Source organism: Thermothelomyces thermophilus, chromosome 4 (genome assembly GCF_000226095.1).
Source record: "Thermothelomyces thermophilus ATCC 42464 chromosome 4, complete sequence".
Taxonomy (NCBI): domain Eukaryota; kingdom Fungi; phylum Ascomycota; class Sordariomycetes; order Sordariales; family Chaetomiaceae; genus Thermothelomyces; species Thermothelomyces thermophilus.
Window position 1 is genome coordinate 374208 of NC_016475.1, and position 15104 is coordinate 389311.

Sequence of the window (15104 nt, forward strand, 5' to 3'; positions counted from 1 at the left end):
CTATTTGTAATGTTTGGACACTGCTCGACTCTAATAAATAATACTCACACATCTTGTGCTAGTTCCGAGATGTCAATCATCCAGTCTCCGAGCTTCATGGGCCTAAGCGGCGGCGAACCCGAGCCCAGCAGGTCCCCCTCCTCCTCCTCCTCCTCCTCCTCCTCCTCTTCTTCTTCTTCTTCCTGCCGCGCGAGCTCCTCAGCCTCCATCACTTCCAGGACGCATTTGCTGCACTCTGCGGCATCAACATGGCGCACGGAGACTCCCCTCTTCTTCGTGCCCGGGCACCTCTTTGGGGGTTTACCGCAGGATAGGTGGTCTACCCGGTCAACTTCGAGGGGGGTGCGGCAGTCCTTGCAGATACTGCGCTGGAGGATGAAGGAGCACATCTTTGCCTGTTGTCGGACCGAGTCTGCCGTGGATAAATATGTGAGACACTGGGGTCGTGATGGCTAGGTAATATGATTGATGGGGTGAGTGATTAGAAAGTGGTAGAACGGCCCAACCTCATGGCTTAGTTATAAATAAATATAGAAAAGGTACATTGCTGCTTCCAGCGCTCTATGGTTTATTATCGCTTGGGTTGATGATTTCTTTGTCTGCATTCGTATCTGCATAATTATTAATTAATAGCCGACTTGATCTGCTGCGTTTCTTTGCCCAGCACGGCTGTTTCGAGCTCGTCTAATTAATTATATCATGACCAATTGGCTGTTCACAGTCAACCGGGGCTGTCAGAGAACACAATGATTGAGTCTCGAGAAGGAGTTTCGACTTGACCATCATGGATCAGAGTACATAGACCAATATCTCTCACATTTAATTACGAGGGTCAATCATCGCATGGGACAAGACAATAATACCATATAGCATCCCACTTATTAGGAGCATATAATCAGTAATCACCTTGTATATTTTCCCTCATATATTGTCCCTTAAACGCCCGTAAGTATTCTTTTGTTAGTTTCGTTTCCCGCTGGAACAGTGCGGTTTGCTCTGCTGCTATTACCCAACCATCAAGATCTCTTGATAATATTTACCCGATCACACACCCACTCGAACTTGGGGCCCCCTTCTCCTTTACCAGGGAACCGCCAGCACAAGGACAAGAACAAAAAAAAAAAGCAAAAATAGGAACTAGCCCCCCCCCCCCTCTTTGTTTCCTTTTTCCTCCCTCGCTCACGCCTTGACCAGCCACTCGCCCTCCTCGACCCAGCGGTGCTTGAGGCCCGAGTCGGACTTGGGGTAGGGGTTGGTAGGCCAGTAGTGGCGCCAGTCGGCGCAGAGGCGGTCGAGGTCGTCGGCGTCGGCGTCCGAGACGGCCCCGCGCAGGTCGTCGGCGCGCTCGAGGTAGACGACGCCCAGGCCGCCCGAGACGTGCCAGGCGATGTGGCAGTGGAACAGCCAGGCGCCCGGGTTGTCGGCCCGGAAGGCCAGCACCACCCACCCGAACGCCGGCAGCATCGTCACGTCCCGCCGCACAGGGTTGGCCCCGCTCAGCAGGCCCGCGTCCCGCGCCGGATCGAACACGTGCCGCTCGTTGGATGCCGGCGACTCGTCGGGCGAGCGGCCCAGCACGTAAAAGTCGTGGCCCTTTTTTTTGTTATTTTTGGTTATTTAATTTTATTTAAGGGAGCGAGCCAGGAAAGCAATGTATATATATATATATATATGTATCCAACTTACGTGCAGGTGCATCGGATGCGGTAGGGTGAAAGGTGCGCCGGGATCGTTCTCGATCAACCAGTACGACCACTGCAAAGAGAGGGGGCTCGGTCAGTCTTGATCGGCCTTTAAAGTGAATTAATTAGGGGGGAGGGTTGGGAGGTAGTTATTAAGGAAGAACAGGAGGGCGAGCAAGGTGTACTTGCAGCAGCACCCCTGCGGTCCCCTTTTTCTTACCTGATCAGCTCCGTTCACCTCGACAATGTTGTACCCGGGTGGGAAGCTGGTGTTCTGCGTGAGGACGTAGTCGACGACGGGCCTGCCCCAGTCGATGTTGATGGCGCTGCCGTTGACCTTCCAGACGAACAGGGGCGTGCCCGTGGTGTCGAGGGTGACGTCGAGCGTGTTGTCGGGCCGCTTGGCGAAGCCGCTCAGGGGCACGTCGCGGGCCACGACGGGCTTGAGGTTGGGGAGGTCCAGGCAGTTGTGGTCGACCGGGGCCTTGCCCTCGTCCGTGGGCGGGCCGCCGGGGGCGCCGGCGTAGTGGAAGATGGCGGCCGGGTAGGGATTCCTGGAGCCGCCGCAGAGCAGGCCGCCGCCAAATGTGACGTTAAACCAGTAGTTCCCGGGCGTTCGGCTGGCTTCGATGACGACATCGTAGCGCTGGCCGACGCCGAGGAAGAGGCTGTCGACCGTCATGGCGTTGACGGGCACCATGTCGGCGGCGATGATGGTCATGGTGTGGTTGACGAGCGAGACCTGGAAGTGGTTCTCGACCGACGTGTTGATCAGGCGCAGGCGGTGCCGCCGGCCCGGGGTGAGCGTCACGTTGGCGTACTCGCCCTCGCCCGTCTCCGGGTGCTTGGCCGTGCCGTTGAACAGGACGTTGTCGCTGAAGGGCGCGCCCGAGTTCTTGGTGAGTTCCACCAGCTCGTCGGCCGAGCTGTAGTAGTAGTCGCTGATGGGGAACACGCCCAGGTCGGTGTCGTACGGCAGCGAGGCCGGCCCGTTGATCTGAATGGCCCCGACCACGCCGTTGCCGTACTGGGCCGAGAAGTGCGAGTGGTACCAGCTCGTCCCGTACTGCTGAGCCTTGAACCGGTACACCTTCCTCCCTCCCTTGGGCGGGATCGGGCACTCGGTGATACCGTTGGCGCCGTCGTGCAGGTTGGTGCCCTTCTGGTGCAGTCCGTGCCAGTGGATCGACGTGCTGTTTTCCACACGAGTTGATATTATTATTAGTCGCGGACGAGGAGAGCAAGAGAGCAAGCAGCAGACATACCCGTTGGTCTCGAGGTTGTTGATGACCGTTACCTGGATCGTGTCGCCCCAGTCCGCAAAGATTGTTGGTCCTATGGTGGGTTGGCCCCGGTCAGGTCAGCAGGCCTGACTAACTTCAGATACCCTTCTCGAGCTGCTGGGGCTGCTGGAGGCAGGGCGGTATAATTAATTACCGATTATACTATCTGCAGCCAAAGGCTCGGTCAGTCTCTCTCAGGGGCAACGACGCACATCACCCAGATCCTAGGACAAGAAAAGGGGTGCCGTACTGTTAACCAGCATGACCTTCTCCTTGACGACGCCATCAGGTCCGGTCCAGTTGTCGACTTCGGTGAGAGTCAGAGTGTACTGTCGCATGTCAGCTCCTGCTTAGGTTTGCAGTATTTAATATATCTGCGCAACTCGCCGAAGCGTAATTAACGAGAGCACTCACCGGCCGAACAACACCCGTGTCCGGGCTGTCCACTTCGTAGTCGGTGTTGATGTCGTATCCGTCAGTCCAGCACGCCCGGTTGCTGGGGGTGTTGCAGCTCTGCTGGCGAGCCTTCACGGCTGCCTCCTCCCTCTCCGTGATCGGGACGAGCAGGTCGCGCTGCTCAGGGGTGGATGGAGGGGCAGCAGCAACGCTAGGGGTGAGAATGCCCACCAAAAGCGTCGCGGCGCTGATGAAGGACTTCATGTTGTGGTGAAGGGCCGGGAAGCCGACTCGATAGAAAGAGAGACACAATGTCAATGAACGACTTGACTGAAGATGATGAGTTGAAGGTGGCTCAGGTGGCTCAGGCAAGACTGGCTTGGTGTGGACGAGAGAGAGAACCTGAGACAAGTCGACGACGAGAAGGAGCCTCGTTTTATAGACATTACGGCCGACACCAACGACTTCCTGTTCTCGATGTTGAAAAAGGGGCGCAGCTCGTATCCAACATGTTTCCGCCCCTCCCCCCTCCTTTCTCTCCCCCTTCCCACATCCCGAAATATCGTGACTCAATCCTCCGGAGGACGCGGGGGTGAAAGGAGCCGGTCCGTGGACGTGCTCGGTGTGATGAAAAGGCTGATGCCGCGACGTCTCTAGCGACACCAGGGATGTTGGAGCATGCGCGCATCCCCCTCCCTTCTGGGTGGTGGAGATCACTCGCTCGATGAACTGTCATCTGCTGGAGGACGTGACCTCACAAGACCAGATTGAGGATCGCTTAGCCGACTACTCAGGGGGTTGAAGGAGGGAGGGGGCGGGCGAAAACGACGGTGACCAAAGAAGCTAGCAGCCGTAGCAGGGGCACCCTTCTTTCACTCGCCCCTTTGCGGTTTCTCGACCTTCACCAGCCCGTCGTCAACCACCGAAGAAGCGTGACCTCGGGAGTGGAGTAAGCATTGTGCGACAATCCTCGGTGGGACCCAGCGTAGGGCCGAACAGCTCCGGGAGGGGAGATGGCTACTCTACCACAGCTCACTTTTATGGCCCGCGGATGTCAAGAGCCATAGCCGGAATCAATAGTTTTGCTAGCTGCTGCGGGAGAGGTGTGAGCGATGGTTGAGGGCTTGTTCGTGACGGAGCCAACCCATGATGTGGCGATGGAGCTGATGGTCGCTCTCTGGCCTCCCTCCGTGAGTAGAGCTACCCTATTCGTGTGTGTAATTATTATGAATGGAAGTCGGCAAACCACACAACTTCCAGGCCTCGCAGGAAGTATTGGCTTGGCCAACGTGGGCTAAGGCTGCGGCCCCCTTAACCATCCTAGCGCCATGTGCCACCACGTCGCCGGCACACGAGAACCGGTGAAGGGCGGGAAAGGCTGGTGAGATGGCGCATGTACACGCGCGGTGGCTGTCTCGTTGGACAGTTGCACGCTTACACAGACCGGGGGCGCCCGATATTCCCGTAGTCTGCCAGGCCCTCCTTGGCAGGGACGGAGAAACATGTCCCTAAGAGAAGGCATAACTTGAGTGTTATACGAGAACACTTTGAAAACCATTGGGCGAGTGCTATGGGCTGGCGTTGTGTGGCTTGGAGCAATTACCATGTGAAGCTGGCATTGTCACGGCTGGGGCGAACGCTCTGTCACAACAAGCGGCGTTCTAGAAGTTCAGTTATGCGGGATAACTCAGCATAAGACGGAACGTATCGCGCCAGGAAAACACTCTTTGCATGGCAGCCTTGACCTGACGAGGTCCTGTTCTTCTGTGGAAGAGGACGAGATGGAGGGGGGAACGGGAGGAGTGGGGAATTTGGGGGGGGAGGGAGGGAGAAGGTGAGTGCCCAGAATGCACAGAGCAAACATGAAGACATGACGATAGTATACGAAAGAAAAAAGGCCAGATGAGGCGTGGAATTTCGATTGCCAAAATCCTCGGGCTCCTTTGTTACAAGCAATATCTTGGCGGTGGAAGGAAACGCGTCCTGCCGCGTACTTACCTACTGAGTCGGGAAGACACCATGAGAGCGTGGGGACGTTACCATGATATTGCTTCCCTGGGAAGATGTCACGGTAAGGTACCATTCTCTCCGACAATGGCACCTTTTCCGTCGTGCTCTGCCCTACCGGTATGGCATTTAATTAATAGATTACACTAGCCGCCGCTCGTCTCCCTTGCTCTGGAACGTGTACTCATTGGCCATAGGTTGGGCTTGGCGATGAGACTAGTCGAGAGACTGGAATTGCCGTGCGATGATCCTTTCCACATTATGATGGTGGTACACACAATAGTACACCCTCGAATGTAGTGTAGTAGTATTAGTATTGTAAGTATGTACGGATTCTTTGTCGTATAGCCCTGGGCTATGACATGCGTGATGGCTGCCGTTGAGTGAGGACTTGGCATACCGTTGGTTCATGGAGCACCCTCAGCAAGTGAACGAGAGAGCCGGTGTCCAAACATCCTGGTATCTGTCAAAAAATAAATAAATAAATAAAAACCTAGACCCGTTTTGAAAACGCCGGGCATCCTCCGAGCTTACAGTGGGATTCGGCCGAGTCCTACGGTAATCCCTGACCGTGCGGCAGACCTGCGTCGGGCAGAGTTCCGCGCCGGCTTCCGGAACGACGACTCCTGGGCGGCTGCGGCTGGGCTGCGGCTGGGTTGCGTACCCCTGGGGTAGCCGGATATGTCAAGCTAAGCGGTTCTACCAGAAAGGAGGGATTTGCGGTTCCGATGGGTGAGGTACCATGGGCTCCGAGAGCCAGATCGTACCGACCACGAGGCTTGGAATAATCGGACCAGTGGGAGCGCGGGAGAAGAAGCATGAGCGTTGTTGATACCACGGCTACGTGACCCGGGAAGCATGTCTGAGATGGGACACCCGGGCCGCGTTTCGTATCCAATCTAGGTACCTAATCCGAGAACCGGGAATGGCCAAGGTCTCAGTGTAGGGAGGACGGAGGGGATAATGGCAACCAACCTGAATACGTACTTGGCCATGTCGAGACGCTCGAGCGCTCGTCTTTGATGGCTTGGAGCTCGCCGGTGTGATACCGCACCGGTATACTCGATCAAAGAATTGTCCAGAGCGGGAACTGCCACGCTAGAAAGGGCGCTCGCGTTCGGCAACCGGCACCGCTGTGTGTGGGGTGTATGTAAGTACATACATACATACATTATTGTGCCTGACTATACTAGAGGCCGCGCTGCCGCGTCAGTAGCGCCGCAGGGATGCGACAACAACCCGATGGGCTAATAAGAGCGAAGTTGGTCACGCTAACCCGTGGGATAGTAGTGTAACAGCCTTTTTCGTATCTGCCGCCCGCAAGTATCGAGTGCGCAGGTCGCGGATGAGTGTCTGAGCGTGGGCAGCATTCGCACACCCACGCCAAACCCCACTCACCTACCGAGGGTACAGTAAAAAATACATAATCCCATGCGCGGTAAGGTAGTGTTCTGTTCATCCCGACGCTGCAGTAGGGTACGTAGGTTGGGTTGCCACCAAACCCCTGCAACGCATGCAACTTGTCTGGCACTACCCCAAGATATGCGTCACCGACGCAAGCAAAATGACGGAAAGAAGGACGGCTTTCCAAGGCCTCGCGCTTCCACATCTCCCGCGGAGCTTGTCTGTTTGCGGACTGCGTCCTGTGGTGTCGTTCAGAACGAGCCCCCGAGCTCCGATGTGACCGATCACCGAGCGCGGGAGGATCGGGTCGAAGAGGATGCCGGCATGCAAAGTTGTATGACAATGTGGCGGAGGAACTTTAGGAAGTCGAGCTCTCCGCCGAAGCCCGAAGCGAAAGTGTAAGTTGGTGACTTGGACTGTACTGTGCGCCACGTGGGCTTGGCGCATCGGTGCTGATTGCTTTTCCCAGAGAATTGGGTTGTTTTCTACTTTCTCTTGGGTCCGCTGGACATGCTCTTGAAGTTGGTGTAACTGGTGGCCGCGAAAACGAGCCGAGCTGTGGGAAAAAAGAACTCGGGAGGTCAACATCTTGGGCAGGAAGTCACGGCTGGCTGGGGTCATGAGAGCGCAGGGCGGCAGGAGCGGGCGGCGGGCAAGCCCGAGCCGAGCTCCAGGGAAAGACCTCCGGCAGGAATTCAAGCGGCTTAGCGAGCGCCACAAATCACTTATTTTTGACAACCCCCCCTGCGAAGAAGACCTGAGCCATTAGCAATCGCTCTCGCAAGTTACCTCCGCGAATAGAAATCACGATGACCCAGTGTGTGTGCGAATTACACTACATACTTGAAGTTGTATGTACATACATACATACATACATACACCAACACATGCTGAGCACGTTCCCCCGGCCTTCGCCTTCCTTACAATCCAGGCAGCCTGAGACACCGCCTGAGACACCACGGCACCTGCATGTGCAGCTTCCTCCGCACGGACAGTACTGTACCTTGCTGCCAGGTTCTACCACGTGCGTTTTATTTCCGGATTAGTGAACCCTCAGCGGACGTGAGGGAACTCCGCTAGCAATTAATTGCCAAAACCATCAACGATCCGGACAGCAAGCCGCGCGATAATCGCAACCCCCCAATCCCCAACCACCCCCCCCCCCCCCCCCCGGGGCGCGCCGCGTGGCGCCCACGCAATCCGCCCCGACAGCTCCTGCTGACGTGCAGTTAACCTCTCATCTCATCGCACTGCTCCCCGGGCATAGCGGGAAACGGTCAGCCACTGGCCCCCAAAGATAAGCTGCTAACGGGCGCTAGTGAGGAAGCCGGGAAGCCCATGCACACCCAAATCGGACAGTCTGTATCGCCACATTTTGCATGGAAAGGAGCATGGAACCAAGTCGGAACGTCTCGGGCTTAGGTGTATTACGTCCTAAATCTAGGTCCCGAGGGAAACCAACCCAGAAGGTCTCAAAGAAATAGGAACACAACGCTACACCCCGGCTGGCCTCGCAGTATGCGTTGCACAGCAACGTCCAACCCCCCCCCCCCCCCCGGCCGCCTTAAGCAAAGGAAAAAAAAGATAATACGGAGGCAGAGGTACGGGCGACGAGGAGAAAGAGTGTGACGAAAGTGCCGGTCAAGAAAGAACAAGAGATAATAGTAATTACCCCTGAACCTTTCTCGTCTTTGCCGAGTTTGCCGAGTACCGGACGAGGCACTTGCGTGATTCGCGCCTCTCTCTCAGTTTCAGATAGTCGCCATGTCGAGACCTTAAAGGAGGCCATCTATGTTGCGGGACATAGCTCGAGAAGGGAGGTGTAGAGATGCCACACTGCGTTGACCCCGATTGATTCTTGACAAAGCCATGTCTAATCAATCTCATCCTTCACAGCGCCGACTCGCAACTTCAGACAGCCCGAGCACCGCGCTTTTCGGGCCTGTACTTGCCGAGGTTTTCCGTGTAGGCGGACAGTCACGGGGTTGAATGAGCATTCCGGACCTTCCGGTTCTGCGATGGCTATTACACTATGTGTGTTCCAGTTGCTGACCGCAACTGAGTCTGTTCAATTATTGCCCCCTATTAGTGTAGGACAAACCACCCATCTGACCAACAACACCCATGCCAAGCTAAGGTGGTTGGTGATGATTCATGTTTGCCTTGTTTGCTCAGCGTGGACGTCTCAGTGCCGACTGCAAATCAGTCGAAGACCGTAATACGAATAATTGGCGTCGCCAAAGACATGAAGACATTTTCAAACGCTAACGGCGCCACTTGCACAAAACGTTTGCGCTGAAGAGCAGTAATCATCCCTCTTACCTCACGTTCTACTTCAAAGTGTTGGCAATATCTGAAAAATGGCCCGCAGTAGACTGCTCTTCAGATGCAGTCCACTGCGAGCTACGTCAAGGAAGAGCCGCTGCTTGAAGCCCAGATAAGTTGAGTGACATGGAATGAGGCTTGAATCTGCAGGGTCGCCTAGCTTACCCAAGGTACCTTACCTAGGCAAGCCTGTTTCCTACATTGCCGGCGACGTATTATAAATACACACACCTTCCGCCGTGATGGAGGAGGCAATTAGTCGATCTGCTGCCCATGATAAGTATGTCTCAGAAGGTAATCATGTCTTAGGAGATAGAGACGGCCCCGTCCACTTCCCCTCACGGCTCCAGGACATGGTTCCTCGAGCTCTATTAAATCAATAATTATACTATCATGAGGCCTTGACACGAAGGAAAACGAAGTTCATTGTGATTGAAACTGCTTAGTTAGGACTTGTTGTAGTCTGCCTGTTAATACTTGCGGCCTTCTGGTAGCTCAATCACTTTCGTCCCATTTTAAGGCATAACTTCCCATTTGCAACTAGCGATCGACTGACTGGTTGACATCCATGACAGTTTTCAGCGATCAGGCGCTAAGGTTGCTGAAGGACCGAGCCTCAAAAGAGCGGAAAGCTATATTTGTACAGCTTTCGGATACTGTAGGCATTCTTTTGCGACAACAGTCGTCTAGTCTCTATGCCTTAGTGTATGCATGTGTTTCATCCGATACCCATCAACGGCGAAAGAAAACAGAATAGAAAGCCGAGGAATTACAGGGAATGCCGCGTTTCTTTGGAAGCCGCAGCCCCACAGTGCCCTCCAGCACTGCCACCTATTTAACTCTTTGTTGGCGCGCGGCATGTGGGCTGTGAGTTAGGTGGTGCCACAGCCGCGCCACGTTATGACGTTTGGCACAGCTCGCCCCTCCTCAACTCCACGGGTACCTGAGCTCAGCAACAACGGAGCCTTAGATCTGGACCATGACCAGCTCGACAGATAAAATCACCAAAACTGCACACGCATAGGTTAGTCTTCCATAATCCATTTTGCCCGAAGCAGTTCTCCGTCGCAAGCGATCTCTTTCGAAACCCGTTTTCTGTATAAACAGGAGCAGAGAGACCACTCAGAGACCCCCGCCTTCATTCCTGCTGCAGTGTTGCACCACGCCTTCAGCTCCCGTGCTCCATCACCCCATCGACAGCCAAATCATCGGCTACTCTTCAGAACCGACGAGATGAGCTCAAACGAGAAGAAATCGGCCGAGCAGCAGTATTTTCCGCCTCCGCCTCCAGGTCCGCCGCCGGTACAGACCACGCAAACGAGCCCCCCGAAGCACCCCGACGAGACTCCCCTTCCCGATTACCCTGTTCCAGAATTCGCGCCCCCACCGGCAGCTGCAGAGGAAGACATCTACAACGCATCCCCGGTTGACGAGCATCCTCCAAAATGGGGTCACGGCCATGGCCATCATGGTGAGGAAGGCGAAGGAGAAGCAAAGAAGAAGTCGAACAGGCTTTCCGCGTTCGGCCATGCTATCACCAGCAAGGTTGCCGGCCCCGTCAACGCCCTTGCGAACAAATTTGGATCCGAAGGCTTCATGCCAGAGTCTCTAGACAAGGAATGCGAGAAGGCGGCCAGGATTCTCAGGAGCTTTTGCAGTAAGCAACACTGTTGAAAAGCCACCACCCATGCATCGCCGCCCGCTGACTGACCTTTTGTTTTTCCAGAGGAGGGCATCTATACCGACGATGCCGTCCCTCCGGCAGCGACAACTCCTGCCGAGACAGCCGGTACTCAACAGACATCAAGCAAGCCGCCCGCGTCGCCCTCGAGCAAAGCAAAGAAGTCCCACGCCCTCCTGACCATTCCCTCCAAGGTAATCGCCCGCGCCCAGGGCCTCGCAATTTTCACCGCTGTCCGCCTAGGCTTCCAAGCAACCGGTTCCAGCGGCAGCGGCATCCTGATCGCGCGTCTCGACGACGGCAGCTGGTCGCCGCCCTCGGGCATCCAGATCACCTCTATCGGTGCCGGTTTCGTCGCGGGCGTGGACATTTACGACTGCGTCCTCGTCATCAACACGCGCGAGGCCCTCGACATGTTCATCAAGATACGCGTGAGCCTCGGCTCCGACCTAGCCGTTACTGCTGGGCCCTTCGGCGCAGGTGGCGCTTTGGATTGGGGTTTACCCGCTGGCGGCGACCGACAACGAGGAAAAGAAGCCAAAGGCAGCGCCAACCCCTCGTCCGGGGCAGCCACCCTCGCTCCATCGCCCCTCTCGGCCGATAACACGCAGTTCCAAACCCCTCCGGTGACGGAGGATCTAGACGAGGATGACTACGACGACGGTGGCAAGGGCAAGCACCCGGCTCGCCGGCCTAGCCCCTTCCGCGACGCGCTCAAGAAGCCTGTCTACAGCTACATCAAGTCCCGCGGCTTCTACGCCGGCGTGCAGATCGACGGTACCATCATTGCCCCGCGCGACAGGGCCAACGCGGAAGTTTACGGCAAGGGCGTTTCGGTGGGCAGAATCCTGCGCGGTGAGGTGCCGGCCCGGAGCCTTGCGAATCTCGCCCAGCAGCAGCATGGAGGGGCCCTGTCGACCTGGCCTGGCGGCGCGAAGGTCCTCTACGACGTCTTGAGGGGTGCCGAGCAAGGGTGGAAGGGCCATGGTCAACAACAACAACAACAACAACAACAACAACAAGAGGCAGCTGGCCAACAGGCACCACCATATTCTGCACACAGTGGAACTGTGAGTCCCGGGTACGGCGGACCCAGTCCCGCGTTTGGCGCTCCACCTGGGACGGGCGGGGCGCCGACGAGCGCGTGGGTCCCCCCTCCGCCTCCTCCCGGACCTCCTCCGGCTGCTGCTTCCGGCTCAACCGCGGCGCAAGGCGTGTACGGTGTCACGGCGGGGATGAAGGATTTGGGAATCGGATCTTCCTCGGGCGCCGCGCCTCCCCCGGCCGTGGGCACTTCATCCGCGGCGGCAGCAAAGGCTGCCGAAGCCGCTGCCGAGGCGGCGCGTGCGCAGCAGGAAGAGGAAGCCTATCCGCCGCCGCCGTCGTACTCGGACCCGCCCGCCGAGGATGACCTCCCGCCTGCGTACGAGGAGGACGAGAGGTACAAACACTTTGCAGGCGATAGCAAGACGGGGCTGCATTGACGGGGAGAAGGTATTGCGCATCTGAGGTGATGCGGAACAACAGCTCTGACCTCGTCAAGCGTTTGGTTTTCCACTCGGATGTCTACCTTATCTATTCCGCTCGGTTATTTCAATGTGATTTTCGAGAACCTTGATTAGCAGTTTTTCTAGCGTAGCGGAATTAGTACTTAGGAAACTCAAAGCGACTATTAGTCGTATTTGATGCTTCTCCATTTCCATTCGACGGGACCGCCTTGTTTTTGACATTGAGAAACAATATTTCTCTTATTAATTGTTATAGCAACAGATATTACCATTAACTAGTAGTGTGAAATGATTATGCCCTACAAGTACGTTGGGCAATTAAGACCTCCTCAAGGTACTTGAACCTCGGCATGGTCGCATGGCAATCAAAGACATCTGTTCATCTGTTCATTCCCAACTGGTATGAATACATATAGAAAGGCCTTGTCAAAACCCAACCACACATCCCAGCGATTTCTTTGTCGCACCCTGCAGCAACGCCGACCTGGACCCGCCCGCATACTTACCTAAATACATCATCATAACACCCTATATTCCTGTATGTACCTCCCTAGGGTCGGCCAGCGTACCGGCAGCAAAACTGTAAAGAAGAACTCAGAGAAGGGCATCTTTGTATATTTACCCCACCGACATAGAATGGAAGAGCATGAAGTATAAAGGAAAAGGGAGAAAACAGGCTTCATGCCTCTGGCAGCCACACAATCTCAATGATGCCATCGCGATTGTTCATTGGTGTCCCGTCGGGGTTCGTCCACCGCGAATCGTTGTGCTTGCCCACGTAGACCTGGCTGACGCTGCCGTCCGGGTTGACGGTGGCTTCGAGCAGCTCCCAGGCGATCTTGCGGCCCGTGTTGTGCAGCGACGGGCGCTGGGGGCCCATGCGGAAGTCGAGGTTCCAGCCCTTGTCCTCGGGCGCCGCGCGGAAGGTCCGCTCGAACTGGTTGAGGTCGAAGTCGATGCCGCGCGGGTAGTAGGCGACGCTGTAGCCGTTGGAGATGATGAAGCCGTCGGCCGTCTGGAAGCGCTGGAAGGTGCAGTCCTCGCCGCAGGCGTGCGCCACCTTGGTGTACTGGAAGGGGCGGGCGAGGTGCCAGATGCCGCCGCGGTAATGGTGCAGCGAGAGGGGCTTAATGCCGGACTCGTAGAAGCCGGACGGGTCGCCCATGATGTCGAGCTGCCAGAGGTCGTTGAGCAGCGTGAGCTTGACCTCGGAGTTTTGGTAGATGCAATTGCGCAGCATGATGTCGCCCTGCGGGCCCCAGCCCGTGTTGGACTCCTGGATCTTCTGCTCCGAGCTGCAGTTCTCGAAGTTCTCGGCGATGATCTTGGCCATGGGCCGGCTCAAGAACACACCGGCGCCGCCAAATGCTTGCGGACCGTGGCGCTCAATGTTATTGACGTCTTCGGAGAAAGTGCCGATGTACATGGGCCTCTCGTGGTCGTACTGGGCGAACCTGTCGGCGAGCGCGTGGAACGACGGGAAGAAGGTGTCGTCGTCGCAGACGACCAACCACTTCCTGCGGGGCCGTTCGGGGTGGTTGTAGAGGGTGGGCGCGAGAGCCAGATAGCGCACCGCCATGATCAGGCTGGAGCTCGAGCGATACACGTCCACGTCGATGCCGACGGAGCTGAGCTTGTTGTACGCATCTTCAAGCTCCTCCGGTTGGGCGTCGACCAGGAGCAGAACGAGCTTCCCGCCGTTGGAGTTGCCCTTGCCGTCCGTGAGCCAGTAGGACCACTCGTTGATCGGGCTGGTCCGGGGGTCGGTGAATCTCTGGTAGGTGGTTGAGACGCCAAACATGAAGTCGGAACCGTTGGCCGTGGCGGGGTACGGAGACTTGGTAACGGGCGCAAGGAGGGGCTCCGGGCACGTCTCGGCCTCGTACTCCTTGTTCACGTCCACCACCTTGACGGCGTCGACTAGGAAGTCCTGCTGGAGCCGCGTAATGGACCTTCTCGGAATGTCTTGGCGGCTAGCTTGGATGTATCGCTTGGTGTATTCAAACGTCTCCTGGAGCCCAAATTGTTGCTGCCACCTCCGGAGGCGATCCATGTCGTAGTCGCAAGTCATGACGCGCGACGAACTCGAGGGCGTCGGCTTGGAATCCTCCGCTGTAACATTCTTCTCGTCTTGTTCCTCCTGCTTCGGCGGGTGGTCCACGGGACCACCCCAGCCCGCGGACTCGGGATGGCCCAACGGTTTTTGCAGCGACATGGCCTCCCGGGCTGATGCAGCTGTCTTGGCGATGGCTGACTGTACATCCACGTCTGACCGGAGGACTACCCCGCCAACCGCAAGCATGGCGATCGTGAGGACGACGGCTCTTGTGAAGGTATTCCGCATGCTGAAGCAGCGGTTCCGGTGTTTCGCAACGCCCAACCCCATCATGGCGCTTTATTGTTAATACGGCCCCAGATGATCTTACTGGTGAGTCGAAATCCAAATCGCCCAAAGGGGCGATCTTCGAATCACGGGGCGGAAGAGAGAAGCGAAATTGGCAATCGCGCCTCCGGCTTTGGAAGTACGGCGTGACGGCTCAGCAGTCTGTCAGGAAGGCGCGGCTTGCCGGCCCCCGCCGAGGGCAAGCGCGCTCAAGTGGCGTAAGTAATTAAGTAAAGAGGGAAAGGGTTCTCAGCAAAGATCTCTATTAATTAGGCTCCCTCGTTCTCGGGCGGGATTGGATGTCAGATTTCTTTGACCGCCAAATAGCAGAGAACGACCTCGCAGAAACGAAAAGATGGGATGGAACGGGGCAAGTGAGCGATAGGAGAGGCGAGGGAAACAGAAACGAAACGAGCGCAAGGAGTAAAAGGACGC

General features: G+C 56.5%; 5 protein-coding genes across 5 annotated transcripts; 1 reads left to right on the top strand and 4 right to left on the bottom strand.

The window, feature by feature from the left end:
* Positions 1-44: 44 nt before the first annotated feature.
* MYCTH_2065457 (uncharacterized protein) lies at positions 45-389 on the bottom strand (the record flags this gene model as incomplete). The annotated part of the gene is made up of 1 exon (XM_003663692.1): positions 45-389. One exon carries the CDS (start codon positions 387-389, stop codon positions 45-47), a length of 345 nt encoding a protein of 114 aa, XP_003663740.1.
* Positions 390-1179: 790 nt separating this feature from the next.
* Positions 1180-3625, bottom strand: lcc1 (extracellular laccase, lcc1; the record flags this gene model as incomplete). Its single annotated transcript, XM_003663693.1, has 6 exons — positions 1180-1593; positions 1687-1755; positions 1903-2875; positions 2948-3017; positions 3216-3294; positions 3380-3625. 6 exons carry the CDS (start codon positions 3623-3625, stop codon positions 1180-1182), a joined length of 1851 nt encoding a protein of 616 aa, XP_003663741.1.
* Positions 3626-4415: 790 nt separating this feature from the next.
* MYCTH_95391 (uncharacterized protein) lies at positions 4416-6501 on the bottom strand (the record flags this gene model as incomplete). Its single annotated transcript, XM_003663694.1, has 7 exons — positions 4416-4566; positions 4800-4869; positions 5360-5477; positions 5769-5831; positions 5903-6034; positions 6072-6267; positions 6356-6501. Coding segments are annotated over 7 exons (876 nt in total), but the record flags the coding sequence as incomplete, so codon positions are not given.
* A 3590-nt stretch (positions 6502-10091) lies between these two features.
* On the top strand, positions 10092-12667 carry MYCTH_2134461 (uncharacterized protein). The gene is made up of 2 exons (XM_003663695.1): positions 10092-10754; positions 10824-12667. Exons 1-2 carry the CDS (start codon positions 10331-10333, stop codon positions 12260-12262), a joined length of 1863 nt encoding a protein of 620 aa, XP_003663743.1. The 5' UTR covers positions 10092-10330; the 3' UTR covers positions 12263-12667.
* Positions 12668-12737: 70 nt separating this feature from the next.
* Positions 12738-14797, bottom strand: MYCTH_2305857 (glycosyltransferase family 31 protein). Its single transcript, XM_003663696.1, has one exon. It carries the CDS (start codon positions 14673-14675, stop codon positions 12966-12968), a length of 1710 nt encoding a protein of 569 aa, XP_003663744.1. The 5' UTR covers positions 14676-14797; the 3' UTR covers positions 12738-12965.
* Between the last annotated feature and the right edge of the window lie 307 nt (positions 14798-15104).

Bases quoted from the DNA above. Each gene is read 5' to 3' on its own strand.
- MYCTH_2134461 (XM_003663695.1), top strand. From the start codon at position 10,331: ATGAGCTCAAACGAGAAGAAATCGGCCGAGCAGCAGTATTTTCCGCCT. The intron at 10,755-10,823 runs GTAAGCAACACT...TTGTTTTTCCAG, and splicing joins GATTCTCAGGAGCTTTTGCA to AGGAGGGCATCTATACCGAC.
- MYCTH_2305857 (XM_003663696.1), bottom strand. From the start codon at position 14,675: ATGATGGGGTTGGGCGTTGCGAAACACCGGAACCGCTGCTTCAGCATG.